This window comes from Siphateles boraxobius, unplaced genomic scaffold (genome assembly GCF_051911475.1).
Source record: "Siphateles boraxobius isolate OS27281-9 unplaced genomic scaffold, OSU_SipBor_1 1, whole genome shotgun sequence".
NCBI lineage: Eukaryota > Metazoa > Chordata > Actinopteri > Cypriniformes > Leuciscidae > Siphateles > Siphateles boraxobius.
In genome coordinates this window covers 12,299,386-12,321,685 of record NW_027508699.1, presented here as the reverse complement: position 1 = coordinate 12,321,685, position 22,300 = coordinate 12,299,386, and the positions used below count along the sequence as shown (strand labels likewise).

At 43.4% G+C, this 22,300-nt stretch overlaps 2 protein-coding genes across 2 annotated transcripts in view; both read right to left on the bottom strand.

Moving 5' to 3' along the window:
• Positions 1-1,348: 1,348 nt before the first annotated feature.
• Positions 1,349-10,361, bottom strand: dynlt5 (dynein light chain Tctex-type family member 5). The gene is made up of 4 exons (XM_077225145.1): positions 10,233-10,361; positions 10,033-10,124; positions 2,259-2,383; positions 1,349-2,103 (listed from the first exon to the last, which is right to left on the bottom strand). The coding sequence occupies exons 1-4, from the start codon at positions 10,340-10,342 to the stop codon at positions 1,900-1,902; spliced, it is 531 nt and encodes a 176-aa protein (XP_077081260.1). The 5' UTR covers positions 10,343-10,361; the 3' UTR covers positions 1,349-1,899.
• An 856-nt stretch (positions 10,362-11,217) lies between these two features.
• Positions 11,218-22,300, bottom strand: part of sgip1b (SH3GL interacting endocytic adaptor 1b) — a 41,061-nt gene continuing 29,978 nt past the window's right edge. The window contains exons 22-23 of the mRNA XM_077209217.1: positions 14,722-14,886; positions 11,218-14,479 (exon numbers count right to left, since the gene is read on the bottom strand). Of these exons, the coding sequence (XP_077065332.1) occupies positions 14,457-14,479; positions 14,722-14,886 (188 nt within the window). The 3' untranslated portion in view covers positions 11,218-14,456. The remainder of the gene's footprint in view (positions 14,480-14,721; positions 14,887-22,300) is intronic.

Sequence of the window (22,300 nt, the reverse complement as noted above, 5' to 3'; positions counted from 1 at the left end):
GTAATACAACTGAGCTCTCAAGAGTTCTCATTCAATGCAGTGTTTTGGTCTGTGTAGTCTAGCAACTGTTTGCAAATTTGTTACAATAACCTTCTGAAACACACATTTTGTATAGGAAATTGACATTTCTACGCAATGAAATCACTTTTTTTTTTCAGGCGTGACCATTATTATGAACTTACTGTACATGTCTCAAACCCCACCTCTTTGAATGGAGAAGTGATACATAGTCTCAAAAATGAGTGTGTATGTAGGGAGAGAGTAATGCCATTCATCACCCGAGTCAGAAAGCATCTCCAAACTCCACTGTCTGTGAAGAGTAATAAATCCATGGATTTCCCCACTGCCATGATGGCCCAGATCTGGCCCACATCCGGTACGTGTGTAATCCACGTAGAAATAAGAAGTATTACTTAACTAAATTATTCAGTTTCAGTGTTTTGTCTTCCCTGGGATCAAGGGTCAGGGCAGGAGGGAAATCCATGGATTTTTCTTCTTCACAGACACAGTAGAGTGTATGGAGATGGTTTCTGCTTTCACCTATGCATTAATAAACATTACATGAAAATAATTGTGTAATAAAAAAAGAGGTATAGTATATGAAAAGTGAGGCATTTAAAATAAGTTCACCAAAAAGGTTCATATTTTCAAATGCCTCTTTTTCTGAAACATACAGAAACATAGTTGTTTTCCGTGTTACACAATATTATAAGTTATTAACAAATAAGGCACCAACTGTACAGCTCAACCTGGCTTTGAAACATTAATACAATAAAAACATATTTCGTGAGTAGTTATATATTTTAAAATTTCCAATAATGAATTGCCAAACAATAATAGTTGAAACAGTTAATAATATTTGAAAACACTTCTACAGTATATAAGAAAATATGTCCATGTTCTCAAAACAAATCAATAATAGTAAACAAATGATATCGACATATTGTTTTATTAACTTACAATGAGGTTTGAAACAACAATGAGGTATTTAACTGATGACATTTCAACTTGTTTATATGAGGTAAAATGTTTTCTTGTTAAGACAATGGCCGTTAAATCATGTCCAGTATGTGCTTCTATCATATAAATATTAAATAGCATCACAGGCAATAACTTCAGAATGATCAGCGCACATACAGTAGTGGCCAAACGTGATGTCCGGAGCGGGGATTTGTTTTTTAATGACATTTCAAGTTTGATTTAACCATCAAAATTTGAGGAAAATATAATATAATATAATATAATATAATATAATATAATATAATATAATATAATATAATATAATATATATTTAAATATGAGGGAAGACCAAAACTAATATCAGTTAAGGTATTTATCTGGCAAAAAAAAAAATCTCAGGAAAAAGTATATTGATATTTCTTGTTTTTGCATTTGTTCATAATTTCTTTCCATGACAGCCTGGCCAAAAATTTTGTCTGCACAATTTGGCATGTTTCATTGCGTTATCAAAAATCCAAGCACAACGCAATATGCAATAATGCATTTCTAATATTATATATGAATAAAGGGTAAATATGTCATTTTCCTAGGCTGGACAGCACATTTTGACCACTACTCTATGTGGTGCTCATTCACTAAATTCACTTGTCACTAAAACCCAGCTGACATAGACTTTAGTCAGGTTGGAGGCCATATCGAATTTAACAGAGATGACATGGAGGTTGTGAGGGATAGGCGTACAGTCTTTACAACGGCTCACATAGTATAAAGGTCCTAGATCACATACTTTTCACAACTTTTCACAACTATTCTATGGAGTTGAAAGCTGAATCATCGGTATGTTGTTTAACAACAGTACAATCCATTGAACGCCTCGGTTTCATTTCCTGTCAAAAACGAACTATGGCACAACCCTGACTAAGGTCTATTCTTACAGACTCATTCGAAATAGACACCATAGACAGTCGCGGTGGCAAAGAGCGAGCTGTTTTTGAAAGTATGCGAGGAGAAATTGTCACGCGTCTCATCCCACAGGCATCTGCTCCCCATACGAATGTTCTGGTCTCTGATCTGACCAATGCTGATGATGACTATGAACTTATAGCGAGGAATCATCAAATCTTTAACCCTGGCCTTGACAACCTGAAATTGCAATAACAACAAAGATTTCAGCAGCCCATACTATATATTCATTCACATTGTATGCATGTTTCTATATTTATAACTTCAACGCGCTTGTACTAAATACAATAAGTCAACGTTAAGTTTTTTGATCGATTTTGATGAAATGAACGGACCTCAGAGATTGTTTTGGTCATCTGCCTGCATAACTCAGGCTCATATTTCTCCTCCTGCAGGTAGCTGGTCAACACATCCTTCAGAATGTCTTTGACTGTTATCACTGGGAAACGTCGTGCGGGGGCTGCTCCAACATTTACAGTGAATTACTGATATAGAACTCATAAAATGCACATTACTGCACAAGATAGCTAGCAAATGATATCTCTGACCTCATAGCCTGTGATAATCTCAAACACATACATTTAAATGTATGAAGCAACTTCTTTCTGTCCTATTATTCCTCCGTAACTAAAAACGTCTCGGTTACGTATGTAACCCTCGTTCCCTGAGTAGGGAACGGAGACGTTACGTCGGATGACGACGAATGGGGATTTCGCCTAGAAAGTCAATCAGCTTCGTGTATTATAAAACGAGCCAATGGCGATGAAATGCCTTGGGTCTGCGGAATTTGCATAGCGTATCTCCGCCCCACCTCGTGGGTATAAAAGGAGGACGCTCGGCAACATGCAGATATGTCTTCGCTGAGGAGCCGAGACTGAACTCAGGTGTCTACCCAGCGGTACAGCGGAAGTGGCAGGGAGACGTAACGTCTCCGTTCCCTACTCAGGGAACGAGGGTTACATACGTAACCGAGACGTTCCCTTTCGTAGTCACTCCGAGTTACGTCGGATGACGACGAATGGGGGTCCCCGTGAAATCACGCCACCTTCACAGCTGTCTTCCAGTGCCCTGCGAAAGTCTGATCCCCCTGTCGTGATACTGGCACGGACGAAGGAGTCCTACTTAACACAGGAATACCAAGGTACACTGGGAAGCATATCTCAGAGGAGATATGCCGCAGCATGCCTACCCGTAGGGAGGACTTAAGAAACACATATGGCCGGAGGGCTTCATATGGAGGAACGCTCGAGTGACCAGCCCGAGGGGGGACATGCTCAAGGAGGCTTACAGTGGAAATACACATGTGGGGGTTAGTCAGGGCGGAACCATGCACACGGAGGCACCTAGCCGACGCACAGGCAATAGACACTGGCGCCAGCGTCAACAGTGCTGGAGGAACTCAGGGCTTCAGAGAGGAAGGCTCACCTGAGGAATAATCGCACGTATCCAGTCCGTGGAGTGGAATGGCGAGCAAGCGAAGACACCTGAGCGGGTCCAGTACTAGCTGACTGAAGCGAGTACACGAGAGGACACAGGCTCCACTCGGAGATTATAAAATCTGGCGAATGTGTTGGGTGTCGCCCAGCCTGCAGCTCTACAAATGTCTGCCAGCAAGGCGCCATGCGCTAGAGCCCAAGAGGAAGCCACACTCCGGGTGGAGTGGGCTGTCACACCAAGGGGGCACGGTCGGCCTTGCTGTTGGTAAGCCAAAGCAATGGCGTCCACTATCCAGTGAGACAACCTCTGCTTTAAGAGAGCCTTTCCCTTCAGTCTCCCACCATAACAGACAAAGAGCTGGTCTGAGGTCCTGAAACACTGCGTTCTGTCTACGTAAGCACGGAGAGCGCGTACTGGACAGAGCAGTGCCAAGGCTGGGTCTGCCTCCTCCCGGGGCAGCGCTTGCAGGTTCACCACCTGGTCCCGGAAGGGAGTGTTGGGAACCTTGGGCACATATCCAGGCCGGGGTCTCAGGATCACGTGAGAGAGACCGGGCCCGAATTCCAGGCACGCTTCGTCAACAGAGAATGCGTGCAGGTCCCCTACCCTCTTGATAGAGGCCAAAGCAACCAGGAGCGCTGTCTTCATAGACAGGAACTTAAGCTCAACTGAATGCAGAGGCTCAAAGGGAGCCCTCTGCAGGGCATTTAAGACCACTGAGAGGTCCCAAGAGGGAACGAGAAGAGGGCGAGGAGGATTCAGTCTCCTCGCTCCTCTCAGGAACCTGACGATCAGGTCGTGCTTCCCCAGAGACTTACCTTGAACTGCTTTGTGATATGCGGCGATAGCGGCCACATACACCTTCAGGGTGGAGGGAGACATCCTTCGCTCCAACCCATCTTGCAGGAAGGAAAGCACGACAGAGATCGAGCATCTCCTGGGGTCTTCTCGACGAGAAGAGCACCAGTTGACGAAGAGGTTCCACTTCAACGCATAGGCATGTCTCGTGGACGATGCTCTAGCGGAAGTGATGGTAGCCGCCACCGCTGGTGGCAGGGTACTCAAACCTGCCTCGTCCAGTCCAGGAGCCACACGTGGAGCCTCCAAAGATTGGGTCGAGGGTGCCAAAGGGTGCCCCGTCTCTGAGAAAGGAGATCCTTCCTCAGAGGAATTGGCCAAGGAGGTGCTGTCGCGAGGAGTATCAGTTCGGAAAACCAGGTCCGGGTGGGCCAATACGGCGCAACCAGAATGACCTGCTCCTCGTCCTCCTTGATCTTGCACAAGGTCTGTGCGAGAAGGCTCACTGGGGGAAACGCATATTTGCGTAGGCCCCGCGGCCAGCTGTGCACCAGTGCATCCGTGCCGAGGGTGCCCTCGGTCAGGGAAAAGAATAGGGCGCAATGGGTCGAGTCGTGAGAGGCAAACAGATCTATCTGTGCGTCCCCGAACTGGTCCCAAATCAGCTGAACCGACTGGGGATGGAGTCGCGTTTCGCCGGAGATGGGCCGAAACCGTGACAGCTCGTCGGCTGCAAAGTTCCGATCTCCCGGCATTGTAGATAGCACGAAGGGACCTCAGGTGCTTCTGACTCCATAAGAGGAGGTGGCGTGCGAGTTAAGACATACGGCGGGAACGTAGACCACCCTGACGGTTGATGTACGCTACAGTCGCGGTATTGTCTGAACGGACTAGTACGTGTTGACCCCTGAGCAACGTGAGAAAGCGGTGCAGGGCAAGGCGTACTGCCAGCAACTCGAGGCAATTGACATGCAAAAGGCGCTGGGGTCCTGTCCAGGAGCCCGCGGCAGCATATCCGTTGCACATGGCGCCCCAACCCGAGGAAGAGGCATCTGTGGAGACAACAACATGCCTGGAAACTCGTTCTAGGGGAACTCCGGCCCGTAGAAAACTGAGGTTCCTCCACGGAGTGAAGGACTGATGACAGGTCGGAGTCACTGGGACTCGGAACGTGCCATGATGCCATGCCCACCTCGGGACTCGATCGCGAAGCCACAGCTGAAGCGGTCTCATATGAAGCAATCCGAGCGGCGTTGCCGCGGCTGCAGATGCCATATGCCCCAGGAGCCTCTGAAACAATTTCAGTGGGACCGCACTCTGGCCATCGAACTGTCGAAGACAAGTCAGCAGCAAGTGTGCGCGCTCGAGCGACCGAGTCGATCTCCATACCGAGAAAAGAGATCCTCTGCACGGGGCAGAGTTTGCTCTTCTCCCAGTTGACCCGAAGGCCCAGACGGGCTAGGTGCCGGAGCACAAGATCCCTGTGTTCGCAAACCTGGTCTCGAGAGTGAGCTAGGATCAGCCAGTCGTCGAGATAGTTCAGGATGCGAACCCCGTGTTCCCGAAGGGGAACAAGGGCAGCCTCGACGACCTTCGTGAAGACGCGCGGAGACAGGGCTAGCCCGAAGGGGAGAACCGCGTACTGGTATGCCTGCCCCTCGAAAGCAAACCATAGGAACGGTCTGTGTCGAGGTAAAATGGAGACATGAAAGTAGGCGTCCTTCAGGTCTATCGCTGCAAACCAATCCCGTGGCCGCACACATTCGAAAATGCGTTTGGCCGTGAGCATCTTGAACGGCAGCCTGTGAAGGGAGCGGTTCAAGACGCGTAGATCCAGGATCGTCCGTAACCCACCGGACTTCTTGGGGACAATGAAGTACGGGCTGTAAAACCCTGACTTCATCTCGGCTGGAGGGACAGTCTCGATTGCACCCTTCGCCAGCAGGGTGGCAACCTCCGCTCTCATGATAGGGGCATTGCCACCGACCATAGTGAAGCGAACTCCCCTGAAGCGGGGAGGAGACCGTGCGAACTGAATCGCATAGCCGAGCCTGATAGTTCGGGCGACCCAGCAAGAAAGGCTGGGAAGCTCCAACCAAGCTGTCAGATACTGAACCAACGGGGTCATACGAACCACAGGCGTCCCCCCGGAGGGGCAGCGAAGCAGAGTGACCGGCCCAGGCGAGGGTGGCAAAGCGGTACCGGTGCGGGGGCGCGGTCATGCTCCACGTCCTGACAGAGGAGACCAGTGAAGGACCAGCGTTCCACGGGGGTCTGCTCTGCCAGGGGTCAGGCGATAGAGGGGGACGAGAGTGGTGAGGTCCGGAGACGGCACACACTGTCGTCCGCACCCTCTGGGACAGAGGGGGACGGGAGTGGCGAGGCCCGGAGGCGGCACACACTGCTATCCGAGAACTCTTTGACAGAGAGGGATGAGAGCGGCGAGGCCCGGGGGTGTCGCGCACTGTCAACCGGCTCTGTGTGCTCAGTGATGGGTGTATAGGTTCTTTCTTTGACCATAATAGGGTACTGGCCACCCGTGGGTGAGCAGCGGGAGAACAAAAGGCCTGCAACCACCTCCTGGGAAAAAAACGACACCATCACTGAGCAGCCCGTCTCAGGAGCGCCGCTTAGCCTGGCGTTTAGCGGGGCGCGGGGCTGGAGAGGGCTGTGGCGCCTTCCTGCGGCCTCCTCCACGACGCAGCCCGGGTGAAGGCTGCTGCTGGGGCCGTGCGGGAGGGGAGGGAGCCACAGGAGGGCGCCCTCGGCGGCGAGCAGTCTGAGGTGTCTGTACCGACGGCTGGGTGGAGGCAGCAGCAGGCCGTCGGGGCAGAATATGTTTAATCGCCTCAGACTGCTTCTGTGCGGTTGAGAACTGCTGGGCAAAGTCCTCAACCGCTCCGCCGAAGAGGCCGGCCTGGGATATGGGGGCGTCGAGCAGACGGGTTCACTCAGTGTCCCGCATATCAGCCAGGTTCAGCCACAGGTGACGCTCCTGGACCACAGAGGTGGCCATCACCTGACCCAGGGAGCGTGAGGCCACTTTCGTCGCTCGGAGAGCGAGGTCAGTGGCGGCACGCCGCTCATTGAAGAGCCCTGGGTCAGTCCCCGCCTCGTGCATATCTCTGAGCAGCTGGGCCTGGTAGACCTGCAAGGTGCTCATCGCATGCAGAGCGGCAGCCGCCTGTCCTGCAGCTCTGTGAGATCTCGCCACTAGGGTGGACGAAAATCTACAGGCCTTGGACGGGTGCTTAGGATTACCACGAGATGAAGCACTCTGAGGACATAGTTGCATGGCAACAGAGCGTTCAACCGGGGGAATCACAGTGTACCCATGGGCGGCCGCCCCATCGAGGGGAGGAAAGGCGGAGAAAGCTGACGAACATACACGGGAGGTCAAGGGAGCCTTCCATGGTTTCGTCAACTCCTCATGCACTTCCGGGAAGAATGGCATTGGGGTTGGCTGTGGCCGTGAGGCGGCAGCCGCACCCAAAAACCAATAATCCAACCGCGAGCGCTCAGGGCAGGGCGGAGGGTTCCACTCAAGCCCGATGCTCGCGGCGGCCCGGGAGAGCATGGCCGTCAAATCGGGATCTGATACGGGCAACGCTGGAGCTCCAGAGGGAGGCAACGCAGCCGCATCGTCACTTCCCGATGACTCTTGCCCGCCTTGTGATGCCGCGATCGACATCGAGTCTTCCTCTGGAGCGCCGAATGAAACACGCGGGGCATCAAAAGATGAACCCGGTAGAATCACCGCAGCACTCGTGGGTTGCAACAATGTAGAGGGGGGCGTGGTCCGAGGACGCATCGTCGGATTGTCCCACACCGTCACCATCAAGTCACCCTCTCCACCAGCCGAAGTACAGCCTCTCGTGGAGGATGTAGATCGGGGTGTGGATGAGGGGACTCTCTCTCGAATGAGATCATTGAGTCTAGACCTTAGTGTTGCGATGGCCATGTTCCCACAGAAGGAACATGAGTCATCCACAAGTGCTTCTTTAGCGTGTTCTAAGCCCAAACATGCAAAGCAGCGATTGTGCCCATCAAAGGAAGACAGGAAACGACCGCACCCAGAAGAACACGGGCGAGACATCTTTAAAAAGACGTGCCACGTGCAGCTCTTTTAGAGAAAAAAAACTCAGCGATGCTGAGGCGACCAGGGAGAAACACACAGACTGGCAGATCACTGCTCAGATCGCAGGCAATGTGAACTCGCTGGGTACCGCCGTCACACCAACACCGGAGAGTTCTCTCGTCTCGAAGAAGATGATGTCAGGATTTGGCTTGTGGAGTGAAGAGAAGCTCTTGGCTCCGAAGCGAAAACATATCTGCATGTTGCCGAGCGTCCTCCTTTTATACCCACGAGGTGGGGCGGAGATACGCTATGCAAATTCCGCAGACCCATGGCATTTCATCGCCATTGGCTCGTTTTATAATACACGAAGATGATTGGCTTTCTAGGCGAAACCCCCATTCGTCGTCATCCGACGTAACTCGGAGTGACTACGAAAGGGAACTAATATGCCTGTGTTGCAGTTTAAAGAAGTATTTCTATGAAATGATAAAAAACTAAATGCTTTATTTAAACATTTTGGTTAAAGAAATGGGGGGAAAAATAGAATATTTCGTATTAAAATAGGGTAACATGGGGAAGATGCCCCCTTAGGAAAAATGTGCATTTACTTTTAAATTGTGACATATTTAGGATATAAGTTTAGAATGAGCATGATGATGATGCATCAGCCAGTGTGTTATTATAGTAAATAAATAGAAACATTTGCTAATTTAGTTGTTATAGAACAAAATGGAAAATTATTCAAAGAGGTCATCTTACCCCACCACTGGGGTAAAAAGCTCCCCTGGCTAAACTTTCAAAGAATGTATAAATTACTTTTGATATAGTCCTTATTAATATTTATATATCTTTTAAAGTGTCATTAACGTAAACCAACTATTTAATTTTGACAATTTAGTTGAATAATCGAATAACTGATGACAGACAAAGCAGAATCAAAGAGATTCATCAGAAAGGTCAAATTATTCTATGACTTATATGCAGGCATATGAATATTTACATATTTAACAGCCCATATTTTATTTGAATATGTCATAATAGCAACACTATGAATGCAAACTGAATGATTTCACTCAACTAACCTATAGGTTTAAATGAAAACAAAGATCTCTGAAATGGAAAACTGAATAATATTTAGACACAAAAGACACACAATTAGATCAATTAAGCCTAATCTCAAAACTGTTTCCACTAAATAAATAGCTATTTTTAATTTTGTCATTTCATCTGAATATTAACATTTGTTGATAGCGCAGCCATTCGTCAAAAGTGCTGAGATAAGATTTTGTGTCATCTATGGTCAGGAGAAAAAAATATTTTATTTTAAAGCTGCAGTCCGTAGTTTTTCCTCTCTGTTTGAAATCTGCAATTGCAGTTATTCGCGTAATTATCAACTTTACGTGGGTTGTGCCTCGGCAGGGCACAGCGCGGATGAATCCACTGTTTTGAAGAGAATGTGTGGCTGTCAGTCGGGCCGGTGTGGATACTGCATTCGGAATCACAGATTCTACTTTTTGGAAGTATGACCAACATAAAAATTTTCAGTGTTACCAGTGTACCAGTGTACAGAAATGATGTTCACTTAATTGCAAAAAAATTCATATTCCATTTAATATATTAAGACCCATTACAATAAAGACATGAAAATATACTGCATAACAGGAATTATTGGTTTATTTCGTGTGAAATAATTTTGGTGGATCTATCATTTGTTTGGTGTTCTAATTTTGTTCACATATCAATATTAGAATGAGTATCTCCATATATACTGTAACTGTCAAGAAAAAGACACTCACTGAGCTGATAGGTGTTCTCCATTTGCACTGTAGGTCGTGGAATATCATCATGATGTCCAGGCTCTTCCATGTAGGACACAGTGCTGATAGAGCTACAGAGAAAAACAAATGCCACTTTATTATACGTACATACTGTACATATTTACATGTACACTTTTACTATAATTTTGATATGCGAGTAAGTAATGACGGTAACTCACTCCTTTTTTCTGCCAAAGGTCATAGCTCTGACTTCATGACTGCCCAGAGAAGACACACTTCCACGTTTCTTCAGCAGACGTGCTGCTTTCTCTTTCGCTAAATCGGACATTTTACAGAAAAGTCGACTGCAATTCTACGTAAGACATACAAAAGACATTTATATGCAAGTTAACTGTTACACTGGTAAAGCACTAAACATATATTAGTGTATAGCCTACTTATATATACATATAACATATTTATGTTATAATTTTATAACATATAAAGTTTGTTTCTCTTGATAGAATATATCACAATATAAACTAAAACACTTGTAGGCTACATAACTTTTATCGCATCGCAGAAAAATGTACTTACCACTTTGATCCGTCTCTTCCACAAACCGGAAATGCTCAGGACCGTCACAGGCTTGTTGACAAACGTTGCCTTGACAACAGTGGATTTCATTTTCACTTTAGATGGCTTGTCCTGCCAGCGATCTTCCATTACGAATTCTATGGCGACCAAATCAACGTAATGTTTAGATTTGAAAAGCTGATTATGTAATGGCAAAAACTATAGAATAACACTTAAAGGGCTTTGCTTGGTTACGTAGGCCCACACTTGACTTAATTAGTGCTTATAAGCAAAACATATTTATAGTGTAATTTCGGATTAATCAAATTGTTGAGCAACGCTTTCTGAAAGCTTTTATATTGAACACAGTTCTGAATACTACTTGATAATAATGTTTTTTTTAAACTGGCCTAATTCAAAGGAAACAAAACAAAACTATACTTACTTTATGTAGTTCTATTTAACCCATAGTGTTGACTATGTTTGCTATACTAGTCATTTTATCCCATCAACAAGAAATACAAAGTTCTTATTGTTATTTGCAAGAGTTTTAGTTTAAGTGCATATATTGTGTGAGAATGACTTTTAACAAGAAGCCAAGAATGTTAAACATGAATTTCTTGATTTTATTTCCAAGACATTACATTATTTTTCATTTTTGATATATTTAGCATTTTCAGTCTCTTATATTATTCTCTTATATTCTGGGGAGAGGTTTATTCTATGCATGAAATGTTTGCATATTCCATTTTCTGAACGATGAATGAACAAGATGAAAGTTAGCTGACAAACACAGTACCACAACATCAGTGGGATAAAAAGTAATAAATACACATTTTATAAAATGAGAGACTTGTTTTAACAGGAATGAACCTTCCGCAAGCAGCAGTTGTCTATCCATCGCTCCACATTTAAGGTCAGGTAAGGCATCCAAACAACTGAAATAAAGTACACTTAATTAATGGCAGAAATAATGTATCACTTATCCAAAACCACATTAGCCAAAGCACATAACTGAAGATTATCCAGGAACAACATGTACTGTATATTCCCAAACTATATCTCTACAACTAGAGATATTTGAAGCTTTTCTACTAAAGGTTTCCACACACTTGGATGGATAATCTCACAGTTTTAAAGGCAATGATCCACATATGAGTCTTGTGACGAAGTGTCAGCAAAGAAAAATCACATAGAATAAAGATGAGCATTTCCCTACTTACCAAAATATGTGAGTTGACAACACAATACAGTACAAGCAAATGATAAATGAAAGGATGTGATTAATGTTCTTCTGTACTAGTCCATTGTTGTTTCTTTCCCTTTTTGAACAATAAAACAGTCTAGTGAGTGTTCGGAATCCATTACAAACCACAGAACTAGGCATAAAATAAATAACATACATTTTAAACATTAATAAATAAAAAATAAAGTGCCACCATGAACTGTAAATACCAACAATAACCTGACACGAAATCGGTTCTATGACGAGACATAGAAACACTGTATCCATTTGGATACATGTTTAACAATTTCTATTTTACATTTTTACACATTATCTTTAAATATTGCTACAGTACAATGTTTTGGGAAAATAAAATCCACATTGTGGAAAACCAAAAGGAAAATATTTTATATTTGACCAGTTCCTTAAGTTTATTTCGCCTTAAGGAATTCTGCATCCCTGACACAAAAGGAGTTTTATTTTCCTAAAATAAACGATTTAAAGAAATTGAGAAAAACATTAAGCATCACTTTTTGCATGAATTATGAATGTAATACTCACATTCATGTTTAAGCACTTAGTTTAACGAAAGGGCCAACTAGACAGAAGTGATGCATTCTAACATGTTTTCACCAATAACATCAAATGAATATCAACACTGACGCAAGAGGCAATTTAAGATGATATTAAACAGAATATCCCGTGGAAGCATGTCTGTATTTCACATCATTTCTAATTGCAGGGTGGTAAGACTTTACAACAAGAGTTAATTCACTAACATTAGATGGTGTTTTAGGCATCATAAACTAATAAATGCCAAATAAACTAATAAACACATTTACATTTTTACAGCATTATTAATCTAGGTTTGATTAATGTGTTAATTTATACATTTACTATTATAGTTAATTCACATTTGTTCATAATACAACAATGTTAATTTCTACAACTCAAACTCAAAATATTGGAGGTCAGTAAATTTTTAAAAAAATATATCTTTGAAAGAATTCTTTTATGCTCACCAAGGATACATTTATTTGATCAAAAATACAGCAAACACAGTAATATTGTGAAATATTATTACAATTTAAAAGAACTCTTTCTATTTTAGTGAATTTCAAAATGTAATATATTCTTGTGATCAAAGCTGAATATTCAGCATCATTCCTCCAGTCTTCAGTGTCACGTGATTCTTCAGAAATCATTCTAATATGCTAACTTATAAATGCTGAAATCAGTTGTGTTGCTTAATATTTTTGTGGATACCATGATCATTTATTTTTAGGATTCTTTGATGGATAGAGAGTTCAAAAGAACAGCATTTATTTAAAATAGAACATAAATCACAACATAAATGTCTTTACTGTCATTTTTGATCACTTTAATGCATCCTTGCTGAATAAAGTATTCATTTCTTAAAAATAAATAAATCTTACTGACCCCAAACTTTTGAACGGTAGTGTACATGCAGAAATGAACATTAACCTAGATTAAAAAAGGCTGTAACTATGTTGTTGATACCTAAAACCCGGGACACACCAAGCCGACGTCAAAGAACCGGCGGCGATGAAAGCCGACTCTGTTGTCTCGACCAGAAAGCTGCGCTTGAACACACCAAATGACTAAAGCAACTGTTAACTAGTATGTGCGTTTTGCGCCTGCGTGTATGTTAATATCTGTCTATATCAGCAGGTATCAATAGTCTATTTTCGTCATTTAAAAAGGGAAACCGAATCTAGGACTGAAGATATACAAACCGTAAACAAAGCAGCGCTTGCTTACCATTTGGAACATCAATCGCGCTGATCGCTTTCTTCATTCCAGTTTGCTTTTGTTATTATGAAAATATTCGTGCATTCGAATGCTCAGGTAAGATGACGTAAAATGTTAACAGCCTTCTGTCTGTACCGTCTTGATTTCTTTGCTTGATTTTGCTTTTATTCTTGTGCACTAACTCGTTCGCTAAGCTGAACAGCCAATCAGAGTTCTCTCTCAACATGCTGAATCAGCCCAAAAAACCCAGAAGGTGTCCGACTAGAGCCAACGGTGCGGAACACACCTCAAAAACAAAGCCGACCGACACTCAGAAACGGGCTGACAGTCGACTGTCGGTTTGGTGTGTCCTAGGCTTAATACATTAACTAATGTTAACAAAAAGAATCTCATTGTGAAGTGTTATCTGTAGCATTGTTTGGGAATTGAGACTTCATTATAGTTAAATCGAATTGTTTAGAATCGATCAAAATAACTTAAAGAAAGCCAAACACTGCTGACATGTGTGTTCCTATAGCCTATGTGAACCCTGGTATCATAAGATTGTAATGTCACTAGGTGTGTTTGGTTTGAGTGAAAGAGAGAATGTGCAATAAGTGAAAAAGAAAACTCTGCCTTCTGCGAGAACCCAGCGGAAAAAGTCCACGTATTGCATTTGTCCTGAAGTTTTTTCATATACACACAAAATATTTGCTAATATTCACATACACACACACCCCCCCACAGAACGCACTGTTGATATTCTACACCAGACATTGTAAGTGTGATTTTGAGTGCTGTACTTCTGGAATTTCGTTAAAAACATTTTTGAAAGTCTTTGTAGTGCCAAAAGAGCATCCTAACGTCCCACTCACAGCCCATCATCCAGCAGGTCGTCGCTGAAGCCAGGTCAGTTGTCTGCCAGATATTTACCTGTGGAATACAAAAACGGCACATTTTTACATCAGATATTGTAAAAAATAAACGTTAGGGCTTATCATGTTTGAATCAGTTAATTCAACAATTAATTCCTGGTATTTATAAACTGCAATTTCATAGTGTACATTCCTAAACACTGGATGTTAGGCCTTAATTGAATATTTGTGGTGTCAGTGGCATTGATTGAACACAGAGTGAAAAGCCCTTTTTCAAATATATTTCTTAAAGAGACATACCTGCAGAAAACCTTTTTTTAACCAAGGATAGTCTATAGCCGGAACCTACAAGTTGAAAATCACAGCCAGACAGAGTGCAGCCCTCACTGGTGAACTGCACTGCCAGCTGCGATGGTCGACTGGGGCCGTCGGCTAACTGGAAGCGAGCCAGGAGAGCGCCAACCCCTGGCACACGGACACACAATGACAGGACATTACACATATATATCCTACCACACTGTTTATTCACACTGTACATTTGTTAACATTCATATTTGCATGTATATGAGGTTAATAACAATGACTACAGCACAAAACCTGGATCTGTGGAAAGGTTGCCACATTAGTGTTCTTAAGTGTTTTTTTTTTTAATAACCAAATATCATCTCTGCAACATTCCAGTTAACCTGTCTGTCATCATTTAACATTTAAAGGGATAGTTCACCCAAAACTGAAAACTTTAACCATCACTTGCTCACCCTCAAGTTGTTCAAAACCAGTATGAGTTTCTTTTTTATCTCCTGAACACCAAAGAAGATATTTTGAAGAATGTCGGTAATCAAACAGTTCACGGACCCCATTTCTCTTCCATATTAGGAAAAAAATACTATGCAAGTCAATGGCTACTGTCAACTGTCTGGTCACCAACATGCTCGAGTAAATGATGATGAAATGTCAACATTTTTGGGTGAACTATGCCTTTAACCGTTTCCCTCAATTTAAACAACTAATTGTATTCCATCCACACTGTATAGAGTGCTGCAGGGATGGCGTACTGTAGTAGTGTAGACCAACCGGGAAGTCAGCATCACCCTGGGATCATCGACAAAAAGCCAAGAGGATTTTTCCATTAGCTTTTGGATTATTACTGAAAAAAAAAAAACCCTCTCTGACCAACAAAAGTTTATGATACTTCCACGTTTTCGTCATAATGATAATCTTTACAAATTAACACAACTTTTATGAATTTTGAAGCCTAAATACAATTAACTGAAGTGAAAAGTTAAAGTCAGGCTATAAACAAACTACACCATGGTTGAATTTCTACAATGTCACCACCATTAAGCTTCCTACAAAATTAAAATTTTATTTAAAACCTACAAGTTGGAAAGTTTGATTTAGAATCAAAGTATAAACCCATTGAGTATAAAGTATAAACCCATTGAGTATAAAGTATAAACCCATTGAGTATAAAGTATAAACACATTAAGGCTGTGAAAGCGGACTAGTGAGTAGACGTGTTTTCCATGGAGTTTAATGTCCTAGATAACCCTTTCAGTCCCGTTTGTAAACAACTGCCTTTATCAAGACAAGTAAATCCTTTAAATAAAAAGGCACAAGTGTAATACTGAAGTATTTTATGTCGTAGAATAAAACATAAAAATATCTTGAGCTTGTGTTACCACACACTCTATTTCAGGCAATTAACCAAAAAGTCATTAAAAAAACCCTATTGATTTCAGACGCGTTGCAGTTGCTAACTTGTCTTCAGGTTTTAGGACTCATTCCTGCAGCCCTCAAAACTTTTGTTACTGCAACTCAGTTGCCATGAAACTTCCTGTCCCCTCACAGAATTCCTTCGTCGTCAATGCCTGATCAAAAACGTAGTGTGTTATCTTGTTCTAGTTAAACAAAAGAGCTGTTCTTAACCAGTTAATGCTACGCTAAGCTAGTTGGCTAATAAACAAAGGCTTACAAAGGTAATATAATATGATGTGCAGTTCAAAAGACATTAACATATGTTCATGATTATGAATAAATACACAAAACAATATTTTCACCTTACAAATGTCAGATTTTCACCTTTTGCAGAACACAGAAGATGATTGGACTCCATGACATTTAAAAAAATATCTTATTCTGTCCCACAGAAGAAACAAAGTCATACAGGTTTAGAACAACATGAGGGTGAGTAAATGATACCAGAATTTTTTTATCCTATACGCACAATGCAAAAAAACCTTTTGAAATTTGGTTTTAAATATCATTAGGGTTTGTCTATAAACAGCATTTCCATTTTCAGTTTGTCTTCAGCAAACTGCAGTTTGCGTGACCGCTGATATCAAGCCTCTACAGTTATGGAGACGTTTCATCTGTTCAGCTGGCAGAAAGAAAAACAACTTGGACAGCCTTTCATCAATGATCTAGCTGCGGTTTAGGGTGTTTTTATACTAGATTTTTCTTTTTAAATTCGATTCAAAGCTGCCATAGAATCTTGTGCAGTGAAATAGTATTAAGTTCCTTCTGTTTATAGAATAGTGTTACTGTATTTTATTATTACTAAGGATTACTGTTCTACTATTTATATGATATTTTTAGCTTTGTTTTTTTCTATTTACAACTTTCATTTTAATTTTAATGCTTTTTTGTGCTTTTGTCAGTTTTATTCATTTTTAAAAAAATATTTCTATATAGCTTTAATTTATTTTAACCTCAGTTTTAATTTGAGTAACTTTAGTTATTCAACGTAAACTTATTTTATTTCAATTAACTGCCATATTCTATTCTAATATATATATTTTCTAATCCAGCTTTAATTAAATTTGTAATAACTTTAGTTAGGAATAAAAACAGTAGTTATACAGTAGCTATACTTGTGAATAAATTATATAGACTGTGATAAATTCAGCGTTGTTTACGATATATATGACCTGCTATTGGATATTTAATTGTACAAGCTCATTTTCCCAATTTTTCCCCAACTAGGCCCTGTTTACACCTGGTATTAAGATGCGTTTTGGTCGATCGGATCACAAGTGGACGACAGGTGTAAACGGGGTCTAAAACGTTTTGAGCTTGTCCACTTCGACCACTACCAGAGGTGGTTGAAAACACATTCAACCGGATTGCTTTCGTAGTGTAGACGCTCATGTAGACGAATGCGTTCGAACAGCCACAAAAGACGCCTACTCTCCGTCTGCTGACCTAAACTAAACATTATGGGAAGCGCACTAGATAGATGGGATTTAAACTTTGTTGGTTGGAGACGCAAGTTTGGTTTGAAGACGAAAAACATACCAAGCACAATGTTCTCTCACCAATGTCACCATTCCTGATTTCTAACACACTATCAAAGCATTGGGAGTGATCTTGGCGCTGTCAGAGCAGAAACGAAAGCTGATTCTCTCTGTATGTTTTTACATTGTCTCTGGTCCCGTTCATATGTGAATTGTGTGAGCTTATTTCGTTCATTAGATCGCAAGATCTGAGAAACCCCATACATTTACCCACCCATAGACCATCCCCTCAGAGAAATCAGGACAGAAGTGGTTGTAAGTAGACCAATGAGACGAATAAAACATCAGGTGTAAACGGGAATGTGTCTCCCTCGTTTAATTGTTATCCGATCAACCAAAACTCATCTTAATATTAGGTGTAAAAATGGCTTAGTTGGGCTTTGTGAATCCTTTCCTTAAAGTCCCTGTAAAGACAATTCTAAAAAAAAATTCTAAACACATTATAAATGTTAGAAATGTATTGCTAAAACATATTACAAAGACTGTGACCTGTGAAGTACTGATTTGTGGAGTTAGACCGTTAAACAGTTTTTCACCATTGCTGTATTCCGGATTTTTTGGGCGGGGCTAAAACGGTGGCTCGATGATGCACTTGAGCCCCTGAGCTCCTGGACACGCCCCTACTTGGCGCACTGGAGCCCCTGAGCTCCTGGACACGCCCCTACTTGACGCACTGGAGCCCCTGAGCTCCTGGACACGCCCCTACTTGATAGCCTGGAGCCCCTGAGCTCCTGGACACGCCCCTACTTGAGCACTGGAGCCCCTGAGCTCCTAGACACGCCCCTACTTGATGACGCACTGGAGCCACTGAGCTCCTGGACACGCCCCTACTTGATGACGCAGTGGAGCCCCTTAGCTCCTGGACACGCCCCTACTTGACGCACTGGAGCCCCTGAACTCCTGGACACGCCCCTACTTGACGCACTGGAGCCCCTGAGCTCCTGGACACGCCCCTACTTGACGCACTGGAGCCCCTGAGCTCCTGGACACGCCCCTACTTGATGACGCACTGGAGCCCCTTAGCTCCTGGACACGCCCCTACTTGACGCACTGGAGCCCCTGAGCTCCTGGACACGCCCCTACTTGATGACGCACTGGAGCCCCTTAGCTCCTGGACACGCCCCTACTTGACGCACTGGAGCCCCTGAGCTCCTGGACACGCCCCTACTTGAGCACTGGAGCCCCTGAGCTCCTAGACACGCCCCTACTTGATGACGCACTGGAGCCACTGAGCTCCTGGACACGCCCCTACTTGATGACGCAGTGGAGCCCCTTAGCTCCTGGACACGCCCCTACTTGACGCACTGGAGCCCCTGAACTCCTGGACACGCCCCTACTTGACGCACTGGAGCCCCTGAGCTCCTGGACACGCCCCTACTTGACGCACTGGAGCCCCTGAGCTCCTGGACACGCCCCTACTTGATGACGCACTGGAGCCCCTTAGCTCCTGGACACACCCCTAATTGACGCACTGGAGCCCCTGAGCTCCTGGACACGCCCCTACTTGATGACGCACTGGAGCCCCTTAGCTCCTGGACACGCCCCTACTTGACGCACTGGAGCCCCTGAGCTCCTGGACACGCCCCTACTTGATGACGCACTGGAGCCACTGAGCTCCTGGACACGCCCCTACTTGATGACGCACTGGAGCCACTGAGCTCCTGGACACGCCCCTACATGATGACGCATTGGAGCCCCTGAGCTCCTGGACACGCCCCTACTTGATGATGCATTGGAGCCACTGAGCTCCGGGACACACCCCTACTTGATGACGCACTGGAGCCCCTGAGCTCCTGGACACGCCCCTACTTGATGATGCACTGGAGCCCCTCAGCTCCTGGACGCGCCCCTACTTGATGACGCATTGGAGCCCCTGAGCTCCTGGACATGCCCCTACTTGATGACGCACTGGAGCCACTGAGGCTGGCCCCAGCACATTCACATCAGTTTGCCGCTCAATCACGAGTTACTGTCAGTACTATTAGTTACTACAGCCTACAGTTTGCTAGCTAGCTATGCCTTCGTCACAGAAATGCGTACTACCTGGATGCGATTACGTACAAAACAGATCGGTGTCCTTATTTAAATTTCCAAAAAACGATCACATCTAGAAGAGTTGGATTAATTTTGCGAAGAGCCACCTTGATGGAGAACTGAGGATCACCGCCAAAACCCGCCTCCGTAGTGATAATTTTACACGGGATAGTTTTATAAACTTTCGTCGGAGACAACTGGGATTGAATGATAATCCGCTGTTACTGGTGAATGGGGCCGAACCGACTCTCTCCCGCCTCAGCCTCATCCTCCCGTCGCAGCGACAACTGGTGCCATCATCGAAAGTGCGTGCCCACCAATGAATGTAAGTTACCTTGTGTGTTTATGTTATAATTATAGTAGGTAGTCCACAGTAACTCGACGACAGCTTTCCCGTGAGTGGGCGTGGTTTCAGCGCAGCCAGCGGACACGCCCCCAGCGTTTGAGAGCAGAGACTACTGCTCATTTTTATTTTCATAGCTTATTTTATGTACTTGGTGGCTTTTTTTATCATTCAAATTTGGCTGGGTGGCTAATAACACATTTTTCTGTGGTGTGACAAACTCAGAACACATACTTAATATTGACTTTACAGTGACTTTAAGTAATTCAATTTACTACCATTAGGGCATTCTGCCAGTTGTACCACATTGTACAGTTGCCAATCTGAGCTAAATGTTCTAGCAAAGCTTTTAGAGGGCTTCCCTTCGAATCAGTTAATATCTAAAGGGGATTTACATATATATAGAATATATATAGAATAAAGGGGATATTAGAATGTTGTATCTGGAGAGAAAAAGTGCTTTGCAGAGTGGAGATATCTGTCAGTATTCTCTGGCTAAATATGCATTTGAAAAGGCTGTTAGAAAAGCTAAAGCTGACTATAGGGCCAAACTTGAAGCTAAGCTTGACGTCCATGATAACAGGGGTGTTTGGCAAAGCCTTCAACAGATTACTAATTATAAAAACAATTATACAGTTTCTGATGATGACCCTTCACTACCTAATAAGCTAAATGAATTTTATTGTAGATTTGAATGTAATTCTGAATGTTCAGTCAGCTCTAATTTCCTCAATGACATAGCTCCTCTTGAACCACCTTTTCTGATAGAAGAAACAGAGGTCAGATCTCTGTTGAGGAAACAAAATTGTAGGAAGGCATCAGGCCCTGACCAGGTCTCTGCTGCCACTATTAAATGGTGTGCCAATGAGTTGTCGTATGTCTTCAATGTCATTTTTAATTGGTCCCTTAGAGTATGTAAAGTCACAGCATGTTTTAAATCAGCTGTAATCATTCCTGTGCCCAAGAAGTCGAATGCGAGTTGTTTGAATCACTACAGACCAGTGGCCCTAACCTCTGTTATCATGAAAGTTTTTGAGCGATTAGTGGCTAATCATCTCTCAGCTACGTCACTTGATCCTCATCAATTTGCATATAGGGAGAACAGGTCTGTTGAAGATGCAGTTTCTCTTTGTACTCATTATATAATATTCTTCAACATTTGGAGGGGCCAGCTATATATGCACGGGTTCTGTTTATTGATTTTAGTTCTGCTTTTAATAATATTATACCAATGAGTTTGTGTGACAAACTCCTGGGGTTGAGGGTTAAGGAGTCCATATGTAAGTGGATACTAGACTTTTTAACTGATAGATCTCAAGTGGTTAGGGTTAATGACCTTTTGTCAAAATCAATGTCCACCAGCATTGGCGCCCCCCAGGGGTGTGTTCTGTCTCCCCTTATATACTCATTTTACACAAATGACTGTTTTTCTCACCATGACTCAGTCAAAATTTTTAAATTTGCAGACGATACCACTGTGGTAGGCCTCATTACTAACGATGATGAATCGGCCTACAGAACAGAAGTGTCCTTGCTGGCTGAGTGGTGCACAATTAACAACTTGTCCCTTAACATCTCTAAAACTAAGGAGATGGTTGTTGATTTTAGGAGCAAAAATATTAAGTCGCTCCAGCCCATGGCCATCAAGGACAAAACTGTAGAGTGGGTGGAAAGTTTCAGGTTCCTTGGGACCATTATATCCTCCAGTCTCAAATGGAACCTTAATGTCAGCCAGATTGTTAAAAAAGCTCATCAGCGACTTTTCTTTTTGAGACAACTTAGGAAATTTAAAGTGTCCAAGGGTGGAATGCTTCACTTTTACAGGGCTGTGATTGAGAGCATTCTCACTTTCTCGATCACTGTATGCTGGGGTAGCTGCTCGGCGGAGGATAAGTCTGCATTGAACAGGGTAGTTAGCACTGCATCAAGAATAATAGGGTTGGACCTCCCTAAGATCTGTGACATTTATAATATTCGTCTACTCAAAACTGGTCTGAAAATACTCAAGGATTCATTACACCCTGCTAATTCCCTTTTCATCCCTCTACCATCAGCCAGAAGGTTAGGAAGGATAAGATCCAGAACCACCCGTTTTTCTAATAGTATTTACCCGCAGGCTGTGAGGGCTCTCAACTCACAACAACAATCTCTATCTACAGACACAGCTATGCCCTCCTTGTTCTTAGGTTCACTAAACGCACCAGCA

Bases quoted from the DNA above. Each gene is read 5' to 3' on its own strand.
- dynlt5 (XM_077225145.1), bottom strand. From the start codon at position 10,342: ATGTCCGATTTAGCGAAAGAGAAAGCAGCACGTCTGCTGAAGAAACGT. The intron at 10,125-10,232 runs GTGAGTTACCGT...TTTTCTCTGTAG, and splicing joins ACCTTTGGCAGAAAAAAGGA to CTCTATCAGCACTGTGTCCT. The intron at 2,104-2,258 runs GTCCGTTCATTT...TTGCAATTTCAG, and splicing joins TGACCAAAACAATCTCTGAG to GTTGTCAAGGCCAGGGTTAA.